A 23,525-nucleotide genomic window follows, 5' to 3' on the forward strand; every position below is an offset into this window, starting at 1 on the left:
ATGGGGAACTGGATTACGCCTCCGAGCCTTCCTCTGAAGATGGAACTGTGCTCGTACTCCCCCAATTAAGTTCTTCACATCTATAACAAAACAACTATTCCAAACAGCAAGATCGCTTGAAATCAATGTCTTATGTGCCCCAGTGAGGGCAACAGATCTAGTATTCAATGTATTCATCCCGATAATAACAGATGCCATCATATTCCCAGTTATGATGGCCTACTTGGGGTCACTGTTGGTCCTTGTCTACAGCATCGGTGTTGGCTCCTGCTAAACTTATTAGGAATCAATACAGAACCAAGCAGGAAGGATGCGTTTTCTTCTTCCAGCATCTCACTGCCAACTCCCTGGTAGCAGACTACACCCAAGGGAAAACTTAAGGCACTCAATATTCATCCTCTGTCGACAGAGAGTGCCATAAACTAGACAGGACAGGCAGGAAAATCTACGCCTCTTCTACTCTTGGCTTCAAAATCACCAATTACCAATGTATCATGACCTGATACCAGCTCTTCCTTTGAGATAGCATTGCCTAATACTTAGAAATGCTGCCTGAAGACAAACTCAAGCTGGCAAAACTCTTAGTCCTAGAAGCATGAGAGTTGTCAAAGCAGCAAATTTCCACAGCTGAACACTCAGCGGACTGCTCAGCAAGCAGCCTTTCCCCTGCTATAGCATTACATGGCCACTCCTGGCACAGGTCCAGTGCGCTCCCACAAGAAACCTACTACAGAATCGGAGATGTACCCTTTGAAAGCACACACCTGTTTAACACCATTACTAATTAAGTTCTCAGTAAAATGCAAAAAGACCAGTTTTTGGCTATGTCACTGCGGGTGATCCCCTTCACCTCGCCTACTTCAAAATCCAGGCCTTTCTTCAGGCCATACTGCTCAGCCCAGAGGAACAGGCCCACCCACTGTCTCATCCCTCATACTCCAATAAACTTGCTTACATGCCTGTCAATCAGCCTAAGGTCCAGCAGAGGAGGAGATTCCTTTTTTGGCAATTATAGCCCACTCCCTGTGCATGTAACAACAGAGGGACTAAGTCCTCACCAAATCATCAGGCAGGACATCTCCCAAGACCAATGGGTGCTCAGCATCATGTCAGCAGGGTGAGCCATCAGATTTGCCTCTTTTCCAGCCTACACTCCCCTTTTATCCTACCTCCTCTCTAGAACTCCTAGCAGAAGTCGACAGTCTCCTTGGCAAGAAAGCAGTCAGTGAAGTGCCTGCACAAGATCGAATCTCAGGGTTCTATTCCAGGTACTTTTTGGTCATTAAAAAAGGAGAAGGAGTTAGACCAATTGTAACCTGAGAGGACTAAACAAGTTCCTGTCAATAAAAAAGATCAGAATGATATCAGTTGCCATGTCCTCTCTCTGTTACTCCAGGGCATATGGTTTGTAACATTTGACTTACAAGACACATATTTCCATGTCATGGTAAGGCCAGATCACCACGTGCCTCCACTTCCAATGCAGTTCCCGTCAATTCCAACACAGAGTCCTCCCCTTCAGGTTTGCTACAATACCGAGGGTATTCACCAAAGTGGTAGCAGTAGTAGTCGCTCACCTTAGGAAATGGGGATGTGAGATATACCCGTACCTCAACATCTGGCCAATTCAAAAGTAAAGTTCCTGCCAGACTTACACTTTACACTGCAGGTACTCCAAACATTAGATTTACAAGTCAATAAAAAGAAATCCAAGCTGGAACCAACACAAAGGGCCATCCTAGATTCCACCCTAGTCAGGGCCTTTCCAGCACCATAATGAATCCTAGCAATCATACTGTACATATTCCAGTGCCAAAAGTCTCACTTCCAACCTGCTATCCTGATCCAAAGATTACTGGGGTTAATGGCCTCTACCACATCAGTGGTACCACTGTAAGGCTAGGTATGTACTGACTCCAGTTGTGGTTTGTCAGAGCATTCAACCCCCTCTGCCACCACCAGTCCAAAAATCTGAACATCTTAACATAGGTGGTTACAGCCCCACACTTGTAGACCCTAACTGACAACCTTTTTGCAGGGGTCCTGATTCATCCCCCCCATACTACAATTTGTGCTAACCACAGGTGCCTCCCTCTCAGGCTGGAGTACACACATAGGGAGAGTTGGAGTCAGCAGGACATGGTCTTCCCAAAAGATGCACATGTACATCAATGCGCTGGAACGCAAAGCAGTGTACAACAGCCTACTGGCCTTACACAAACATGTCACTGGCAAAAGTATACAAATAGCCCCAGACAAGCTGACAACCATGTACTACATAGACAGTGCGGCATGTCCTCCCAATTTTTATGCCACATATCTACCCTGATTTGGGAATGGGTAATTTACAAAAAGGTTTCCATTCAGACCATTCTTATATCAGGGGTTGACAACGGACTAGCAGACTTCCTCAGTCACACCCCATTAGCACCTCACAAATGTGAGCTCACCTGAGTTTGTCTTGCTCTGATTATCCTCTCCTTGGGAACACTGACTGTAGAGCTATTTGCCCCCAGTCAGAACAAGAAATGCAAGTCCTCCTGCTCCCTGGGTGCATGAGAACCACACTCTCTGGGAGACACGTTTCAAATCCAGTGGACAGGGAGCCTGCTACAGGCCTTTCCATCATCATCACTGACAGCGGGTGTGGGGGAAGCCATTGGTTACTGGGGAGTGGGTTTGGTGGGCACCAAAAAGCCTTCCCATTGGTCTCTCCCTAGTCAACATCCTAAGGGGCATCCTAAGCTTTGAACCATGTGGGCTGGGTTGTGCCAGTGGAGGGCATTAAAATAACCCTTATCGTGGAGCCCTATGGACTGTGTGGCTGTTTTTGATGGTGCATTTTTGCGCTGGAAAAAGTGGGTTCCCCATCTCGAAGGGCAGAGGGAACTGACTAATGTCAGTCCCGCTCCCTGAAGCTTTTACTCTGGCATAGCACCCTGCACAGCAGCTGCACTAGCGTGCAAAAACGGAGCAGCTGTGCTGGTGCTCTGCACCGGCATAGACAGTCTTTATTCCGGCATATCTGGCAGATATTTTTGAGAAAGTTACTACCTTGCTGGATCAGGGTAATGCTGTAGATATAGTGTATCTAGATTTCAGTAAGGTTTTTGATGAGGTTCCGCATAGTATTCTAGTTGACAAATTGGGAAAATGTGGTTTAGATCCTATTATTGTTAGGTGGATCTGAAACTGGTTGACAGATCGTACCCAAAGAGTGCTAGTTAATGGTTCCTCATCCACTTGGAGAGAAGTGACTAGTGGAGTTCCTCAGGGATCTGTGCTGGGCCCTGTGTTGTTCAACATCTTTATAAATGATTTGGATGAAGGAATAGAGGTGATGCTTATTAAATTTGCAGATGATACTAAATTGGGAGGGGTAGCAAATACGGTAGAAGACAGAGCCAAGATGCAGGATGATCTTGACAGGCTGGAGAAGTGGGCTAGAACTAATAAAATGCACTTCAACAAAGACAAATGTAAAGTTCTGCATTTAGGTAGAAAAAATCAAATGCATAATTATAGGATGGGGGAGACTTGTCTGAGCAGTAGTGTGTGTGAAAAGGATCTTGGGGGTCTTAGTAGACCAAACACTGAACATGAGTCAGCAGTGTGATACGGTAGCTAAAAAGGCAAATGCAGTCTTGGGCTACATCAACAGAAGTATACTGTCCAGATCACGTGAAGTGATGGTATCGCTTTACTCTGCTCTGGTTAGATCTCAACTAGAGTACTGTGTTCAGTTTTGGGCACCACAATTTAAAAAAGATGTAGACAAGCTGGAACGTGTCCAGAGGAGGGCAACAAAGATGGTGAGGGGTCTGGAGACCAAGTCCTATGAGGAAAGGTTGAAGGAGCTGGGTATGTTTAGCCTGAAGAGGAGAAGACTGAGAGGGGATATGATAACCATGTTCAAGTACTATTGAGGATGGTGCCGAGTTGTTTTCTGTTGCCCAAGGTCGGACCAGAACCAACGGGTTGAAATTAAATCAAAAGAGTTTCCGTCTTGACATTAGGAAGAATTTTCTAACAGTTAGAGCGGTTCCTCAGTGGAACAGGCTTCCTCGGGAGGTGGTAAGCTCTCTTTCCCTGGAGGTTTTTAAGAAGAGGTTAGATGGCCATCTGTCAGCAGTGCTGATTCTGTGACCCTAGGCAGATGATGAGAGGGAGGCCATCTTGGCCATCTGCTGGTCACTAGGTGTGGGGGGGAGGTAGTTGTGAATTTCCTGCATTGTGCAGGGGGTTGGACTTGATGACCCTGGTGGTCCCTTCCAACTCTATGATTCTATGATTCTATATGCTGCCATATGGGTCAGTCCGCCCCTGTGCACCTTCGCCCCCCACTTAGGGTTGTGCTGTGAGCTAACCTTTTTCAGTATTTATTTGATACATTTGAAATAGGTAGATTGTTTTCTCAAGAAAATGATTGCTTGGATTCTAGCGCACTTTTGCATAAAACTTTTTAATAGTATAATGATATGTGCTTTATGTTAAGAGTAACATTATGTTCCATTTAACAGAGACGTCAAATTCTAAAAGAATTTGTCTTCTGGTTAGAATTTCTCAGTTTCATGTGACTGGTACAGGACACGTTCATATTTGCCCCTACCATATCTTTTCCCTTCTGGATGGAAAAACAGCTTTGGAAGGGTGCTTTTGATCAGAAAAAACAGTTTTGGGGGGAAATGTTAGGTATCCCCTGTTGTCAGGGTAGATTAGGAGTTCAGTATGAATGTACAATCTAATATTTAAGGAAACTGGCTACTTAATTTTTATAACAAGATAGCTGTCATTTAATTCAGTATATCTTCAGCTTACTAACAATTTATTCTCACTAAATTTACAGGAGAGCTTTGAAGATGCCTTTGAAAACATCCCAGTGTAAGTGAGATTTTATTATTGCCTTATTCTGCAAGTGGAAGGGAGGGGGAATAGAAAGGTATAAAATAAAATGAAAAGTTACACTATCCATTTTGTTCTTTCAGCAGTGCCTTCAGTTACTGCCTACACTGTTTCTCCTTCATTCCTACTCTGCTACTCCTTTTCTTCTCCAACTCATTATTGCTGACTGTGGGGAAAGGTCTTGAGATCAGAACTGACAGTGTCTCACTTGTTTATTTTACTCTGTTTACCTCTTCCTAATAATTATTTTTAAAAGATGGTTTATATTATAAAAAGAAAATGGGAAAGACCTGTGCGATTGGTCCTGTCCACATAAAGTTGGGTCTTTAACCTTTACAGCAGCACCATGGGATGAAGCTGCAGCAAAGCACACTGCTGTCAAAGGGTAAAGAACCACTTAACAGACCTTTTATTGAGAATGTATGTGATCAATGTTGAACATTTGATGTGCTATATTAATGCCAGATGTTTATGACTGATAATGATAATAGCTGTAATTTCAGTTCTATGTAGCGTCATTAAAGTAAGAAGAAATAATTGTATCACTTTGTGGTCGTCAAGCCAGCCCATCAGGCCACAGCAAGGAGTGACACACTTTTTTACAAGAGAGGAATTTCCTGGAATGTCAGTTGTATTTATCAATAAATGCTAAAAGTGACTTTCATTGTCTTGCGTTTTTCCCTTTTCCCATACCAAAGATGTAGATTCTTAATCCTGAAGCTACTCTGTGTGGTATAACTGCAGAAATAGAAACCAGAAGTGTTTAAGAAAAGTTAGCTTTTTAATCTCAAAACTGTGGGTAAAGGTTACCTTATTATCTCTTGATAGAGGAGCCCAAATTCAGGTGGGAATTGGAATTGGAAGAGCACTATAAATTGATAAAAAGAGCTCTAGAGAGTTCCTACAGATGGCTGGAATGTTATTGGCCCTCTTCACTCGTCAGTTAAATAAAAGCACTTGCATCAGTTTTGTTTCTTTTAAAGCTCGTGAATCAGTTAAGTACTTGGCTGAACAGGTTTTTGGAACTAGTAGTTGGTGAAGGGGAGCCAGAGACTGAACCTGGGACCGTCTGCATGTCAAGCAGATGTTCTACCACTGAGCCACTGCCCCTCACTTTGCCCCAGGTAAGGTGCGGTTCAGTGGGGCTGTTAGGGCACTATGGGTAGGTTCTGCCAGCTGCATCTGGGAAGTCCTGGGGGAGGGCTCGGCAGCACTGGACCTCTGTCCGGCCAGCCTGGACCGTTCTTGGCTTTCCCCGCAAATCAGCTGTTTGGCAGAGGGGGGGCGCAGTGCTAGAGACGCTGCAGAGGAGGCAGCAGATGCTGTGGCTTGCTTTTTGCCTGTCATGGGTCCTCGGGCTGAATAAGCCCGGGGCTGAGTTGTGTCGAGCGGTTCCTGCTAACTCCAGCTCTGGACACCTTGAAAACTCTACGAGGTCGCCATAAGTCAGCTCTGACTTGATGGCACTTTCCACTTCCAGTTGGTGAAGAGTTCTCAGAAGTTCTTGATGTGTTGCACTGATAGTAGATGCAAAATACATCATACATAGGAACCAGTTTTAAAAATAATTGTCAAAATATGTTGCCTCATAATTTTGTAAATTATTCAACATGTCTTACTCACTGAAAACTAACACTGTTGTTATGCTTATACTTGAAAGTATGTCTGGTGTACAAAGATAGAGAATAATACCCTGCAGGGGGCAGGATGTGGGCAGTTAGACAGGATATTGGAAACAATTTACCATCCTTTTAAGTGTCCTTTCTTGGCTGTCCCAGACTGATATTCTTAGGGCAACATCCTTCTTCTTGGAAGTCACTCAGCCACTCTGTCGCTGCTTTCAGCTAGTTATGTAGTTAGGAGACTTCTCTAATCTTTGCTGTCTATTATGTAGTTCCTTAATAAACATTTATCTACATCTTAATTCGATTGTGAAACTTTGCTGTGTTAATCACTCTGCCATCAAAGGGTTATGTTGGCCCAGATCAGATAGCTGGAGGCTCTGACAAGTGGGCGAGAACAAAGGAACTAAGATGTCCACCACCTGAGGTGCATAGCATGGCTCCTTCATTGACAAGCTTTCAGAGAACAATTACCAGATTTGGAAGGAGAACAGGAAAGCCCATCTACTGGAGAAAGGATTGTGGAAAGACATGGAGACTCAAAGACCAGCCCAGGGAGAAGACTAAGCTACATGGGACCGCAGAAGTGAACAAGCGAGAGTATCTGTTTCTCTGATAGGCAATTTCTAAAGGTGTTTAAGTTCCCAACAGCCAGATCAGTGTGGCAGGAACTTGAGAGAATTCATGAAAAGAAGTTGTTAAAGGCTTAAAGGTCTGCTTTGGCTGTGGCTGACTGCTGGGTGAGCCTTGAACTTGTCAAAAGTGAGCCTTTGGCACAAGCCGAAGGGTGAGAGCTCAAGGGCTGTTAGTCTGGGGGTCAGGCCTGGGGTCCCTGTAAGAAGCTGAGAGGTTTGTACATCCTATATGTGTTAAGCTTTTTGCTTCTGCAAGCAGGGAGTTGAGGCCATTTGTCAGGGGAGTTATCAGGGAAGTGCAGAAAAAAACTGAACCATTTCTGCAATGGATCGCAGTAGCATGGCTGGTGAGGGAGCTGAGGCAGTGACATGCAATATCTGTGGCATGTTCATATTCTTACCTGAGGGTAACAGCAATTACACTGGCAGCAAGTGTGAGTTGGTAGCCCTACTGGAGGAGATGATACAGGGACTTGAGGCATGTTTGTCCACACTCCCATTTTATAAGGGAAGGGGAAGAGTTCATGGCCAAAATGCATGAAGCACTCTTGAGAGAGCACCAGGAGGAGGAGAGAATGGTATATCATCTAATGGAGGAGCACCCAACACAGGAGGAGGGTGCATGGAAGAATGTAACCCACAGGAGCAGGAAAATCAGGAGACATCCTCTGGTGCTAAGCAATCGGTTCCAGGATCTCCCCATAGACATTGCTTCTGGACCATTGGAATAAGGGCTACTCCCCCAGCCCCCCTGAAGCTTGAAGGAAATTTCTCCAGCTCCTGTGGATGAGCAGAATTGAGCTTCCACTCCCCAAAATAGGAAGAGACATGTGCTGGTAATTGGGGATTCCCTACTGAGAGGGGTAGAGGCTAAAGTGTGCTGACCAGACATCATCTTGAGAGATATGCTTTCTACCTGATACACGCATCCAGGGTGTGTCGGAAAGGGTAGAAAGACTAATCAAGCCCACAGATGATTATCCATTCTCACTAATCCATGTGGGAACAAATTCTATTGCCCGGCACAGCCCAGAACATATTACAAGAGACTACGTGGCTCTGGGTAAAAAGTGGGAGCACAGGTGTGGGAGCACAACCTGGGAGCACAGGTTTTGTTTTTGTCAGTCCTTCCTGTCAAAGGTTGTTGCTTAGGAAGGGAATAAAGAATACTGTGAATAAATGACTGGCTATGTAGATGGTGTCATCAGGAAAGATTTGGATTTTTGGACCATGGCTCACACTTTTGAGATGAAACTTTCAGGAGATGGTTTGCACCTCATGAGAGTAGGAAAAATATGTTTGGTAATACCCTTGCAAACCTGATAAAGAGGGCTTTAAACTAAATCCCATGGGGGAACAAGACAAAAATTCAAAGCCTAGTATGATGCCAATAACTGGAGATGAGAACACTAAAAATTTATGGGGAGTGGCACAAATGCAAGGAAACATTAACTCATGATAAGCCCAGAAACGAAATCCTCAGGGCACGTAAACCATGGATTCTGATGTCTCTACACTAATATGCAGAGTATGAGAAACAAGCAGGAGGAATAGGAAGGGGACTATGATCGAACAGGCATTACTGGAACTTGGTGGGATGACACTCATGACTGGAATATTAGGATTGAGGGGTACAGCTTGTTTAAAAGGGATAGACAAATAAGGAAGTAGCATTATATGTCAAGGATGTGTATACTTGTGAAGAAATACATGAATCTGAGCATGAAAGTTCAATTAAGAGTCTCTGGGTAAAAATAAAAGGAGTAAAAAATAATAGTGATATTATGGTGGGGGTCTGCTATAGACCACCAAACCAGACAGAGGTCTTGGATAAGACATTCCTATATCAGATCACAAAGTTCTCAAAGAGATGGGATACAGTGATCATAGGAGATTTCAATTACCTGGATATCTGTTGGAAGTTCAGCTCTGCTAAAAGTGAAAGATCAAATAAATTCCTGACTTGTCTTGCTGACAACTTCATTTTCCAGAAAGTGGAGAGGGGAACAAGGGGGTCTGCTATCTTGGACTTGGTTCTTACCAACAGGGAAGAACTGGTTGACGAGGTGAAAGTAGTGGATACCCTGGGTAGTAGTGTAATTTTGGAACTTACAATCTTGGGCATGGGAAAAGCTTTGTGTAGTCAGACATATAGGTTGGACTTTAGGAAAGCAAATTTTAACAAACGTAGTTATGCTGGGTAGAATCCTATGGTCAGAAATACTTAAGGAGAAGGGAGTTCAAGAGGGGTGGGAGTTTCTTAAAAGTGACATATTGAAGGCACAATCACAAACGAGTCATATGAAAAGGAAAAATGAGAGGAGCCTAAAGAAGCCAGGGTGGCTCCATAAACAAGCTTTCTAAAGATTTGAAAAATATAAAAGAGCCATTTAGGCAATGGAAGGGAAGGTCTTATAACCAAAATAAATATAAACAAATAACCAGTACTTGTAGGGAGAGTGCTAGAAAAGCTAATGCTCAGTATGAGCTTAGGTTAGCGAAAGGTTGGAAGAGCTCGGTATGTTTACCCTGAGGAGGACATGACTGAGAGGTGATATGATAACCGTCTTCAATTACTTGAAGGGCAGTTATATAGAGGATGGTGCAGTTTTTTTCTGTAGCCCCAGGAGGTCAGACCAGAACTAATGGGTTGAAATTAAATCAAAAGAGTCTCTGGCTAAACATTAGGAAGAACTTTCTGACAGCTAGAGCAGTTCCTCAGTGGAACAGGCTTCCTCGGGAGGTGGTGGGCTCACCTTCTTTGGAGGTTTTTAAGCAGAGGCTAGATGACCATCTGTCAGCAATGCTGATTCTGTGAACTTAGGCAGATAATGAGAGGAAGGGCAGGAAGGGTTGCATCAGTATTTGGCTCTCGTGGCCCTCTCTTACATGCCTAGGGAAATGCCGATCACCACTTTGGGGTCAGGAAGCAATTTTCCTCTAGGCCAGATTGGCCAGGAATCCTGGAGGGGTTTTTTTGGTCATCTTCTGGGGTCACTGGGGGTGTGGAGGGGTAGAGGTAGTTGTGAATTTCCTGCATTGTGCAGGCAGTTGGACTAGATGACCCTGGTGGTCCCTTCCAACTTTATGATTCTATGCTCCTATGAAACGTCCCTTCAAAAGCAACTATTACCATGAAAACGAGAGAATGAGCTGATCTTAAAGAACATCTTGAAAAAAATGCTTAATTTAGCTGTCCGGCTAAGAGCTGCTGAAAAATACATTTCAATTCTTAATTCTGATAAGCTTGCCTGAATCTTATGAGAATTTTATAAATGTGGTTGAGATGAAGGACAAGTTAGATGATACATCAGATGAAGAAATGAAACAGGAATTGTCTGTGGTAGATGACCAGCCAATTATGGCCAAAGGTTTAGGTAGCAGGACGATTGATTCATTGTCTGCTCGTCCCTGGCAAGTGAGGGAAAATACCATGACTAATTGCCACTACGTCCCTAGCTTTGTAAACAATCTTATCTCTGTGACAGCATTAGCAAAGAAGGGACTGCTAACATCCTTTGGAAAGAAGTGCTTAATAAAACAGAGAGGAGAAATAATAGCACAAGAATCTGTAATTAAGAATCTGTAGACTCGATGCATATGGAGGATAAGGGTTTACTACGATTGAATAGGTGAAATGGCTTAAATATTTAGGTATATACTTCCACTATAGAGCCAGTTGGGTGATGCACAGGAAACTGGTGATAGCAGCTGTGCAAAACAGTATTTTGGCTTTCACACGATTCTTCTATACTAAAGGACATCAGTATGTACCTGCAGCTCTTAAAGTCTTCAACGCTAATTTAACTTCTCAACTTCTGTATGGAATCCCAGTCTGGATCCAGGTCTTAAACCAGGATGTTGAAAAAACACAATCCAAATTCCTACGAAAAATTCTTGGAACACCATCTTGTGTACCTTATGTAGCCTTGTGCTTAGAAACAAACCAAAAATGTTTGGAAACAAGAGCTTGGCTTGTAACAACAAAATTCTGGTTACAATGGCAGTATAAGGCTAAAATGAAACATTGGTTCTTGTAGGTTATCCGGGCTGCGTAACCGTGGTCTTGGTATTTTCTTTCCTGACGTTTCGCCAGCAGCTGTGGCAGGCATCTTCAGAGGAGTAACACTGAAGGACATGTCCTTCAGCGTTACTCCTCTGAAGATGCCTGCCACAGCTGCTGGCGAAACGTCAGGAAAGAAAATACCAAGACCACGGTTACGCAGCCCGGATAACCTACAAGAACCAATGAACTCTGACCGTGAAAGCCTTCGACAATATTCTAAAATAAACAGTTTCACTCATTATATGCTAACTGAATCTGATTCATCCAGATGGATAAGTTTTATTGAAAATAAAATTAGATCAATTGGAATCCCCTTGGATTCCTTGTACTGCCTTGCAGAAAAAGCAACATTTGAGATGATTAAGCATAGATGTATAGACATAGAACTGCAGGAGCTTAGAAGATTGGCAAGTAGTAGATGTTCGCCCCTGTGCTGGGAGCCTTGGCCATACAAACAATCTGGCACAATATTTCTCATGCCTAACTGTACCCCAACAGCGAAGAGCATATATGCTCGCTAGATTAAATGTTTTACCATCTGCATTACTATATGGAAGATTCAATAAAATTTCATACCTTGATAGGGCCTGCCCATGTGGGGAGGGTGACATAGAAGCAGTTTCACATATCCTCTTTAAATATCCGCTCTATGATAGGGGGCATTCTAATCTCATAGACCCATTACTTGCTGATAGGGAATTGATACCTACCAAATCAAACCTTATGACCACGCAGGATCCAATAATTATTGACTCGGTGGCAAGGTTTTTTCAGCTTGTAATTAGAGAACGTGATTGTTATTCTGCACAATGTAATGGTTAAGTCAGGATTGAATAACCAAGTAACCAATTTAGTGGGATTTGTATGTTCTTATAAAAATGATTTTATAGTAAACTTTATCGTATGATATCTGCATGCCTTTATATCATGATTTTACTGTAAACCTCATTGTACGATTTCCCTTTTAATGCCAATAAAGGCTTTCGTATTCGTCCCTCTCCTCCTCAAACGTCGCCTTCCTCAGGATCCACCCCCAAAATCTCCCACCGGTGGCGAAGAGGGACCTGGCAACCCTAACTTCTATATGGCAACCATCTTTTTAATAATTTAAGAATGGTATTTATGGTTTTAAATGCTTTAAATATTTTATTGTTATATTTGTGTTTTAATGTTGTCACCCTCCCTAAGTCTAGCCTTGGCGGGGAGAGCAAGTTAGAAATGTGAGAAATAAATAAATAAATAAAGGAGGGGGAAACAACATGCTTCTGCAGACCTTTTAAATACAGCAGGCTTCTATAGAACTCTTGTAAGAATATAAAATATTGGAATGCTGGTGAAGACTGTAGGAAGCTTAGTAGAGATCTCTTTAGTACTCCTTGGAACCATCACTAGAGGATGATTTTATATTGATGGTTTCATTCATGTTTTCATGCTCTTGCTACACTGTCTTCCCAGATGTCCTAGATTTGTATGTGATAGGATATCTTTATCTAGCTCCTTTTAAAAGATAGTTTTAATGTTTTAGAAAACCATCAATGTTTTGAAAAATAAGATACAGTATTTTCTCAGTAAATATCTTGTGTTCTTATTACTTATTGTAAGACTGTATTTAGAACAAGGGCCAATGAATTATTAAACAGTTCTGTCATCTGATGCTTTCTGTTATTTTAAAAGAAAATGTGAAATAGCATGGCTTCCCTTTTTATTTGATTTTAAACATTTTATGATGAATGAAATGCCAAACATTGAGGTAGCTTTTTAAAAACTTCTAAATGTATGAATAATTGAGTTGTCTTTGCTCTCAATTTTTCCCTTTGCTGCTAGGTAGTGATGGATTAGAATTAGGCTGCAGCAAAGATTGGGAAAATTTCCCATCATCCTCTTCTGCAGAGGCATCATCTAACAGCACTGCTGTAGCTGCAGCTATTTCAACTGACATTTCTTTTAAATTCCGTTATGGAGGATTCCTGTGATACCAGCTGCTACTGTGTGGACTTTTATATTTTTCTGCTTGATAACTAATTAGTGAGAACCCCATGGGTATTGAGGAATAAAACACAGAAAAAGAAATACTCTCTGGGTGCTTTCTACTGGCTGTTCTGTTACTGATGGAAACAAAACGTGTCTGAGAGAGGCTTATCTTCCTATAGCGCTTGCATTTCTTCCATCTAAAGTTATCTAAATCATTTAATTCTGTGAGTATATTGTGTCTTGTCTTTACTAAGTTGTTACTGATATTGAGAGAATACGTGAGAGGGTACTTGCAATTTTTTTGTTTTTTTGAAAGGGGTTTAAATGATGGTTTTTAATAGAAAGTGGTTATATTTTGCAATGAAAATATAGTGAGTTCAGCTTGCCTTTGACTGCCCATGGTAAAAATTAACATTGAGTTGTTTAAGACATGATTGATTTTCCCTCACCTTATCATAGTTTGTTTCTTGCAGTCATCTTTTTTTTTCCTGGTGATGTCAATGGTTTAATTGCCTAGGATGCTGTAGGATGCATTATACTGCAAGGTGTGTATTTTGGGATGTGTTCCTGAAACTCACGGTAGAACACATCTGAGCTGGCTGTGTGATGTGGCATTTACTGAGAGTCTCTGTAAACTCATAGTCCTTGCTGTCTAATGACTTTCATTTGTGTCTTCATCACAGGAGCTTATATTTAATGAATCAATAGCTTAAAAGGGGGGACTGAATATACTTGAAGTAATTGAAAACATATAATGAGATAGAAAGGCTGTTCTACAGTGATTACATAAGATTAATGTACAGCAAACTGTATGTAAATTACTGCAAAGTTGCAGCAAGTCACAGAAAAAAAGATTACCCAGTCCCAGTAATGCATCTGGATCTGAGCCAACATTTCTATGACGCAGTGCTACTGCCATAAACATCTGGCATGGTATTGTTGCCCTATATGCTGGGTAACCGGATTGTGTTTTCCTCTAGAGAAATTTTTTCATCTGTTGTGATATTTCTCCTACCTCTCTGGAATTCTTTACTAGTTGCACTAGGTTTCCCCCCCCTCCACTGTACTGTATATGTCAGGATCTTCATTATTTGCTAAAAAATCTTTGCTAGTACCCATTGGCTGCTCCAAGGTGAAAGAGATGGACAGTGCAGTAAGAACAACAAGCACTAAAGATAATGCTAAGGCAGTAATAGTTCTGTGTGGATCAGTAACACAAAGTTATGGATGTGGGAGTAAGGGAAATAGCTGTGCTGCAGAGGGACTGCCTTGTTGCCATTTTACCCTTTAAAAGAACGTGAATATGTGTCCAGGAGACACATGCATCTTGAACCAAGTGAAGAGAGAAAAAAGGGGGCAGGAGGAAGGCACTTGCTGGCCTTTTTGCTGTCAGTTGTGGTATAATGGTTGAAGTGTCGAACTAGTCTCTTTGATACCCAGGTTCAAATCCCCACCAAGCCATGGAAACTTGCTGGGTGACCTTGGGCCAGAGACTTTCAGCCTAACGTACCTCACAGGATTGTTGTGAGGGTTAAATGGAGAAAGGGCGACTAATGTATGCCACCCTGAGCTCCTTGGAGGAAAAGTGGGATAAAGATGTAATAAATAAAATTTAAAAACTTAAAAGACAAGGTGAATACTCTTACTGGAGTTTTACTTCAGGGAACATTCTGCTTCTAACACAGTTGTGAAGCTAATTTTGTGATGCTTTTTACAATTATTTTATTGAAATCTTTCAATTTTGAGTATGTATTCTGTTGCTTCCTATATAATGCAGGAATGAAAAGTATGTCTGAACTTGGAAGGTGTCATTGCTTTCCCCTTTATTCTCTTTCTTATAACTGTTGAGATAGTTATTTCACATGATACGTGAACCTCAGGGTCCTTTTTTGCTGTGATAAAAGACTGGGACTAAAAATCATATGAGCTTCAACTATGGGAGGAACATAGTTTAGTAGCTCTTCAAATGGGGGGAATTCAGGAAATCACTTGCAAGCTTTTGTGTGTTAACCCCTGTTGTACCTGTATTGAGTTATCCAGCTAACTGGGAAGAGTTTGCTTCTACTGGTTTTAAGTTAGTTTATTTTGAATGAATACTTTGAGATCTGCAGTCTAGAAGGCTGTGACTGGAGCTGCTACCAGCAGAGGTTTCTTAAGGTCAAGGGGAAGACCTTAATTTAGTGTTCCAATGTAATTGGCTTGTTAAAATAGAGATGCAGCATCTCCTGCACTGCTTGCTTCAACAGCTGTGAGTTGGCACTCAACAGGGGAAATCCATGCCAAACCATTATTTAGAGAGCAACCCTAAGCAGGTCTACTCAGAATCCTACTCATGTCTATTCAATGGGGCTTACTCCCAGGAAATTCTTAGGATTGTGCCATTAGTGGCTTAAATAAGATTAATAAATTGCTTCTAGTGTATGCATTAAAGTACTAAAGGGAGCTAAATGGTTATTGGTTGAACCCAGTATTCAAGCCACTGTTACATAAAGTAATATCTTGTTCATTAATAATGTGCCGATTGACTTGTAGAATATAGATTCTTCCCTTTAATTTTGAAGATTCATTTTATTTTTTAGTAGTTTATCTTTCATATAACTTTCAACCATGCAAATTTGCCACACCATTTTTTCCTTGCATCCAATCCAATCGTGAATAAAAATCTCTATCTTTATTGTTTTTTTCAAAAAAAGAAAAAAAGAACAAGAGTAAAAAACCTCAAAATCCATCAACTAAATAGAATTTTTTTTTAAAGAAAAAAATGTACACTATTACATAACTTACAGCAGTGGTGACCCCAGTTTTACATACAAGTTCTTCCATGTGATCTGTACATGGGAAAGATGCTGTTTAGAAGATAAGTGACAGATATGTTCTCATATGTTCCTCCATTCCTCTCGCCAGTTCGCTTCTTTGTGTGTACACAACAGGTATGTACAAATATTAGCAGAAGAATAAGAGACGCAGCCACTGATATATGTGCCAGGTCAAGCAACATGCTTGGGTTGCAAGTAAATTATTTGCTGGCAAATACTACGTCTGTCTGTTTCAAGTAGTCTCTGTATTGACTGTAACTAAGTTATGTTCTTTTGGAGTAATGCATTTTCCTGGCCATATTCCAAGGCATACTTTGGAATTCTTAATGTACTCTGTTCTTGGTGTTGCTGATTTCAAGCACTTACTTTAAATATGACACATGGCGGAGATGAAACAACTACCCACAATGTTTTGTTTTATTTATTTCATTTATAAATGGGGACCCAAAGCAGTTTAAATCATTCTCTTCTTTGCCATTTTATCCTCACAACAACCCTGTGAGTTAGGGGGAGCTGAGAGTGTGATTGGCCCAAGGTCACTCAGCAAGCTTCCATGGCAGAATGGGTGGGTGGGTGTTGAACCTGGCTCTTCCAGATCCTAGTCCAGCACTCAAATGAAGGCTGTTTTAGAGCATTTCTTTCAGGTTTGTATTCCAACTCTTCTGTAGTATTTTAAAAGGACTGTGGGGAAAAAGATACGCATCTTTGTTAATGGCTAGAGAAAGTATTTGCCATAGCAATATAAGAAACAGTTGTGGACAAGAAACACAGTTAACAAAATACATATCAAGTCATTTGAGTTCTGTATGTGGATATAAAACAATACACTAGTGAGTCCAGTCCATCTTGTACAATTACAAATAAGTAACTCTTCCACAGAGTTTTGGATACGTTGGGAATAGCTTCTGACTTGGATACAGTGGAGTGTTTCTGGGACAGAACAATTTTTGCCTGTGGGTGCATTTTTCTTGCCTCTCTCTTCCTTCAGGCCCCCAATTCTGTTTCTGGAAGTCTCCTGTGCCCCAGGGCCAACATTTCAAGGGGGCATTTTGAGCTGCAGCAGGAGGGGAGAGGTAAGAAAATCAGGCTCTGTAGGTGCAAATTGTTCTGTCTGCAGAAGCACTCAGGGTCACCCAGCATGCTTCCATGGCAGAGTGGGGATTGGAACCTGAGTGTCCCAGATCCCAGTTAGACTTTCTAACTACTACACCACACTGGTTCTCTAGATCTATTTTATGTTGCCATATGATCAAAATAATCCAAGAACATGCACTTCATAAATAACAACTCACCCTATATTTTTCTTGCCTTCAATCAGCTGTAAATAAATAAATAGGATCCAAGTCTCTGTCTGCACCTGACTGCTCCTTTTTTTCTTTGTATTTGTTTCTTTTTTATGTTCTTTTGTATTGGACAGGTTATATATCAACATATGTATGCTTATTACATGTTTTGAAAAAAATTAATATTGTAATAAACTAATAAAAAGATTGAATAGTTTATCTGTCTCTCACCACCTTCCCTGATCACCTTTAGCAGGTTTTAAGATATCTTCAGTAAGGAATATGAACTTCTTGTTGTTATCAGACCAAGACAATGTTTACTTTTCTGAATATTGATAGATTTTTAAAATAGATGTAAGAAATTACATGGCTGATCCAATTATTCTTATCCATGTAGACAATTGTGTAGTACTACCGTCTGCACTTGGTTTGAAAAGTGTATATCATTTAGACAAAAAACAGTCACGCAGCGAAGGGGAGGGGCGTTGGCCATCCCCCAGTTCTTCCTTCGCTGCTGCAGAGTGTAAATATGTAGGGAGTTTCTGCTTGATCTTTCACCTTTGCGACCGACTCTTATTACTTCTTCCAATTGTGAGTCGTTACTCATGGCTTCGTTTAAGAAGTGTGCATCTTGCGGCACCAAAATGTCACAGAATGACGAGCACAAGGAATTCCTGTATTGTCTAGGCGAGGGCCACATTACTGAGTCCTGCAAGGCCTGCAATCTTTTAATGCCTCAAGCCAAGCAAGGCAGGGACACTAGACTTAAGGCCTTCCTCTACGAGAAGGCACTGAGACCTTCAGAGTCACTTTGGGCACTTACAACTGTTGTTTTTGAAAGTTTGGCAAGGTTTGCTACAGTTTGGGAACAAGTGTGTGATGACAGTTGGGTTTTAAATATAATAAAGAATGGTTATTTTCTTGAATGGTCTCATGTTCCTCGCTCTGGTCCCCCTCCATCTTCTTCTGCTTTGAGCCCACCTGAGCTCATCCAGGAAGTGTCTGCACTCCTCCTTAAAGGAGCAATTTCTAAAGTTGATGAGAGTATGGACCCTGATGGGTTTTATTCAAGATATTTTTTAGTGGACAAGAAGGTGGGTGGTAAATGGCCCATCCTGTACCTTTGTAACCTCAACAAGTTTATTCATGTGCACACCTTCCGGATCATCTCTATACTGGAATAGCAGCTCTTATCTCTCCTGGATCATAGAATCATAGAGTTGGAAGGGACCACCAGGGTCATTCCCTGGAGGTTTTTAAGAGGAGGTTAGATGGCCATCTGTCAGTAATGCTGATTCTGTGACCTTAGGCAGATGAGGAGAGGGAAGGCATCTTGGCCATCTTCTGGTCACTGGGTGTGTGGAGGGGGAGGTAGTTGTGAGTTTTCTGCATTGTGCAGGGGGTTGGACTAGATGACATGCTCTTCCCCCTACCAGTCAAATGAAACTTGCTTCCAATTCTGTCTAAACCAGGTTACAAGATCCTGGTCAGAACTCATTGTGATTAAGATTGCTGCTGGTGTAATGTTTAACGATATTTGAGACAGGAGTAGTGGAGGATTTGGTATGGAAAAGGAGAAGAGATGTGCAATCTCACAGCCCACTTCTGATCTCGTAGCTTGTGATTAAGAGAGGGTTCTTCACTGCATTCTTACCAGTCCAAATTCTGTAGTAAATTAACTACTGGAGATACACTAGAAAGTTGTTTTTCTGCTACAAAGGGGAGAAGAGTTTGTCCTCTCCAGCAGCTTGGCTATGATTTGCTGGTTTGAATGCTGAGTTTGCCAAGAGAAGCTCTGAATCAGTTTGAGCAACCCCAAGTGATTGAAGTGTTGTAAATAAAATATCTGTTTATTCAATAGTAAGCAGTTTCTTAGCCTCTTGATTACTCACACTATTCTCTCTCTCATTTACACACATATGATATCATGTGACTCTTACTTGTAACTTGTAACTTACTTTAGAAAACCATATGGTTAATCAATGTAACCACTGAGTCAAGTTTATTTTTAATGAGAGAACATTGATATTCATGGAAGTGAAGTATAAAGTACAAATACATTTGTAACAATTTCCCACACATTAGCAAGATTTTAAAAATAGATTTTGAGAGATGATCTTTCCAGGTATTACTGCATTCCATAAACCTCATCATTTATTAGTTTTGAAGTTAGTTGATATGTTACCTTAAATATATTTATTTTCTTAGCTTTAAGATAATGTGATGAGAAAACATACTGAATCCAGTCTAATTGTATCTGGTCTTATTTTATATCTGAGACAGGCATAATAAAATAGAATGTATAAAACAGCTAAACTATGCTATGCGGTTTGTATGCTGGCTTGGAATAAAGACAGACATTGCTAGTTAAATCTTAGTTTTCATTGTCTGCTTTATTAGGGCCACCAAGATGGATCTCAAGTGTGCTTTGGAAGAGTGTACAATGGCATTAAATCTATTTCTAAACAACAAATTCTCAGAGGCTCTGGAATTACTTCGTCCATGGTGAGTAATATAGAAAAAAAGGTAGGCCATCTGGTTCCTGGAGATTAATATAAGACATCTCAGCATTGTAGTTTCCATTATTTCTGTGTCCTCTATTCTACTAAGGCAGATAGATCTTCTGCAGTTATTTGTTTCAATCCTCTGAAGTGACCTAGATATTTTGTTACTCAGAATTTGTGCCTTTTTCAAATTTAAAATATCATATACATCATTGCATATGCACCTAAAAGAGAGAAAGTGCAGGGGCGTAGACGTTCCAATTTCCGGGGGGGCTGGGGCTGGGCCAGAGGCATTGCTATGACATAATAGGGAGGGGCCAGTGACATCACAGGGAGGGACTTCCTTTGCCCACTACCACCCCAAGATCCCTTTCTTGGTCTGTCACTCCCAGCTCAGATCCCATCAGTACATATGTGAAATTGGGATTTTTTTGCCCCAATATGCATTGCTTTACACTTGCTTACAATGAATCTCATTTGCCATTTTAATGCCCATTCTTCCAGTTTGTAGAGATCTTTTTGGAGCTCTTCACAGTCCAATTTTGTTTTAACCACCCTAAATAATTTGGTGTCATCTGCAAACTTGGCCACCTCCTCACCCCCAACTCCAGGTCATTGATGAACAAGTTGAAAAGCATCGGTCCCAACACAGATCCCTGAGGGACCCCATTGCTCACATCCCTCCATTGTGAGAACTGACCATTTATTCCTACTCGCTGCTTCCTATTTTTCAACCAGCTCTCAATCTATAAGAGGATTTGTCCTCTTATCCCATGACTCTGAAATTTGTTTAACAGTCTTTGCTTAGCAAACTTTGTCAAAAGCCTTTTGGAAAATCGAAATACACAATTTCTACAGGCTCATTCCTGTCCACATGCTTACTGACACTTTCAAAAAATTCTAAAAGGTTAGTGTGACAGGATCTACCTTTACAGAAGCCATGTTGGGTTTTGCTCAGTAGGCCTTGCCATTGTATATGCTTGACAATTTTATCTTTAATAATGCTTTCCATTGATGTACCTAAAATAGACATTAAGCTAACTAGCCTGTAATTTCCTGGGTCCCCCCGGAACCTTTTTTATAAATGTTACATTGGCCATTCTCCTGTCCTCTGGTGCAGAGACTGATCTAAAAGACAAGTTACATACCGTATATACCTGTGTATAAGCCGACCCGCTTATAAGCCGAGGTGCCTAATTTCTCCCCAAAAATGGGGAAAAATTAGGCACCCGCGTATAAGCCGAGGGTCGGCTTATAACCCCTCCCCCCCCCAGCAGGCTTACCTTTGCTCCAGGCCCGGCGGTGGCGGCCCGCAGCCACAGAAGGCCCTCCCAGGCCAGTCCTGGCCAGGGGGAGCTCTGCGCGCCCGGCGGGGGTGGCGGCACGGCCTTCCAGCGGCCGCAGGAGGCCCTCCCAGGCCGGTGCCGGCCGGGAGGAGCAGGGGGGCGCCCGGCGGCGATGGCAGCGCGGGCCTCCAGTGGCCGCAGGAGGCCCCCCCAGGGCGCTCCTGGCCGGGGGAAGCCGTGTGAGCCCGGCGGCGATGCCGGCGGCGGTAAGTTCCCCCCTCCCTCCTCTACCGTATTGACCCGCGTATAAGCTGAGGCCGGCTTTTTCAGCCCTTTTTTGGGGCTGAAAAACTCGGCTTATACGCGAGTATATACGGTATTACTTTTAGGAGTTCAGCAATTTCCCATTTGAGTTCTTGAAGAACTCTAGGGTGAATACAGTCTGGTCCCTGTGACTTGTTAGTTTGCCTAGATGTTCTAGGACTTCCTGCCTTGTTACCAGTATTTGCCCCAGTTCCTCATTCTCACCTCCCCAAAATCTCTGCTCAGAAGAAAGTTTTAAGAAGGGCATGTTGATGGAAGATAGGGCTATCCATGGCTACTAGTAAAAATGAATACTAGTCATAATGTATACCTATTCTCTCTAGTATCAGAAGAGCATGCCTATTATATTAAATGCTGTGGAACACAGGCAGGATAATGCTGCTGCAGTTGTCTTGTTTGTGGGCTTCCTAGAGGCACCTGGTTGGCCACTGTGTGAGCAGACTGTTGGATTTGATGGACCTTGGTCTGATCCAGCAGGGCTTTTCTTATGTTCTTTTCTTATGATACATTCTCAAAGAACTGAATCAACACCCTATAATTTGAATCCACTGACTGTAAGGAAGCTTTTCTAACAGTCCACCTAGTGGGGCAAAAGTGTCTCAGAGTTATGTTCTTTTTCGCTGATAGTGTTTAAACAGTTTCAGCCCAGTAAACCCGAACCCAAAATTTACCAATTTTTTTTTGCCCTATTTACAACATGTGCAAAACAATGGACATATAGTGCTCTTGGCTTTTCATGCTTTACACGAGCCTGTACTCCACTGTACAGTACAATGGCCTGACAGGCAAGGTAGCTTACTGATGCTAAAATTGTCAGCAGTGCCTTTCTCAATATACACACAAATACATACTAGCAAACAAGAACAAAGCCCCAAAGAATCATGGAAATTATAACATGATACAACAGGAAGGTAGGACAGGACTGTGCTTCAGCTGCCATTGTAACAGACCCTTTCATGTGGGCACTGGTTGCCCAGGGGGCGGGTCAGCTCCCCTGGCCAAGTTCGGGGGGGGGTAGCTTGATCCCCTCAGCCCCCCCCCCCCATAGTTTACACCTGTGAGAAAGTGTGTATATCAAACCAGGACTGGGTTCCAAAATAATACCCAGGTCCAAGGAATGGGCAGAGAGATGAAGGAACTCAGAAGTAGATTTGAAAAAAAATTTTCAGCGAGATGCTTTTCTAACGAGGAGACTACCAGCATGCATTATACGTGAAAAGAAAAAAAATGTATATGTGTGTGTGTGTATACACATACATACATACAGGTTGAGTATCCTTTATCCGGACTGATCCAAAAACCAAACATTTTGAGCCGGCATGCAGGCATTACTCACAGGCCCTCAGCAGCTCCATTGATGGTTCAATGTACACAAAATTATTTAAAATATTGTTTAAAATTGTTCTCAGGCTATGTGTATAAAGTATATGTAATATATATTATATAACATAAATGTATATATATACATAAAGTATATGTATATGTAAAGTGTGTGTGTGTATAATAAATGAATTTCATGTTTAGACTTGGCTCCCATCCCCAAGATATCCCATTATGTATATGCAAAAATTCCAAAATATTCCAAAATACGGAAAGATCCACAATACAGACCACTTCTGGTCCCAAGCAGTCCGGGTAAGGATAGCCAACCTGTATAACGTTACTTTGCAGAACTTGTAATTTTTTACTAAAGGGCACATAATTTTAGGAAATGGACACTTGAACTGAAATGTCAATTTCCCCCCAAACAGGTCAAAAGGCAGTATGTACCATGCCCTAGGTTATAGCACTATTTTAGTTATGCAAGCTGCTATGACCTTTGAACAGCAGGATATCCAAATGGGAATTGCTACAATGAAAGAAGCTTTACAAACCTGCCAAAAGTAAGCATCACTGAATTGTGCATTGATTAAATTTAAATATTAGTGGGTTCTGTATTCTCATGTTTGTGTTTCTGCTCAACAAGGAGTATCAGCCTTCCATCCTTCCAAGGTCGGTAAAATGAGTACCCAGCTTGCTGGGGGTAAAGGGAAGATGACTGGGGAAACCACCCCGTAAACAAAGTCTGCTTAGAAAACGCCGGGATGTGACGTCCCCCCATGGATCAGGAATGACC

At 41.9% G+C, this 23,525-nt stretch overlaps 1 protein-coding gene across 3 annotated transcripts in view; it reads left to right on the top strand.

Annotated features, from left to right (window-relative positions):
- The first annotated feature begins 4,850 nt into the window (after positions 1-4,850).
- The window catches only part of TTC39B (tetratricopeptide repeat domain 39B), a 68,599-nt gene continuing 49,924 nt past the window's right edge, over positions 4,851-23,525 (top strand). The window contains exons 1-3 of one of the 3 annotated variants that reach the window (XM_056848626.1): positions 4,851-4,881; positions 19,696-19,800; positions 23,161-23,292. In XM_056848626.1, the coding sequence (XP_056704604.1) occupies positions 19,706-19,800; positions 23,161-23,292 (227 nt within the window). In that variant the 5' untranslated portion in view covers positions 4,851-4,881; positions 19,696-19,705. Of the gene's footprint in view, positions 4,882-13,412; positions 13,421-19,695; positions 19,801-23,160; positions 23,293-23,525 lie in introns of those variants that run through there. The other 2 variants (XM_056848625.1, XM_056848627.1) reach the window with 2 other exon arrangements.

The sequence above is a fragment of the Euleptes europaea genome, chromosome 4 (assembly GCF_029931775.1).
Source record: "Euleptes europaea isolate rEulEur1 chromosome 4, rEulEur1.hap1, whole genome shotgun sequence".
NCBI classification, from domain to species: Eukaryota; Metazoa; Chordata; class Lepidosauria; order Squamata; family Sphaerodactylidae; genus Euleptes; species Euleptes europaea.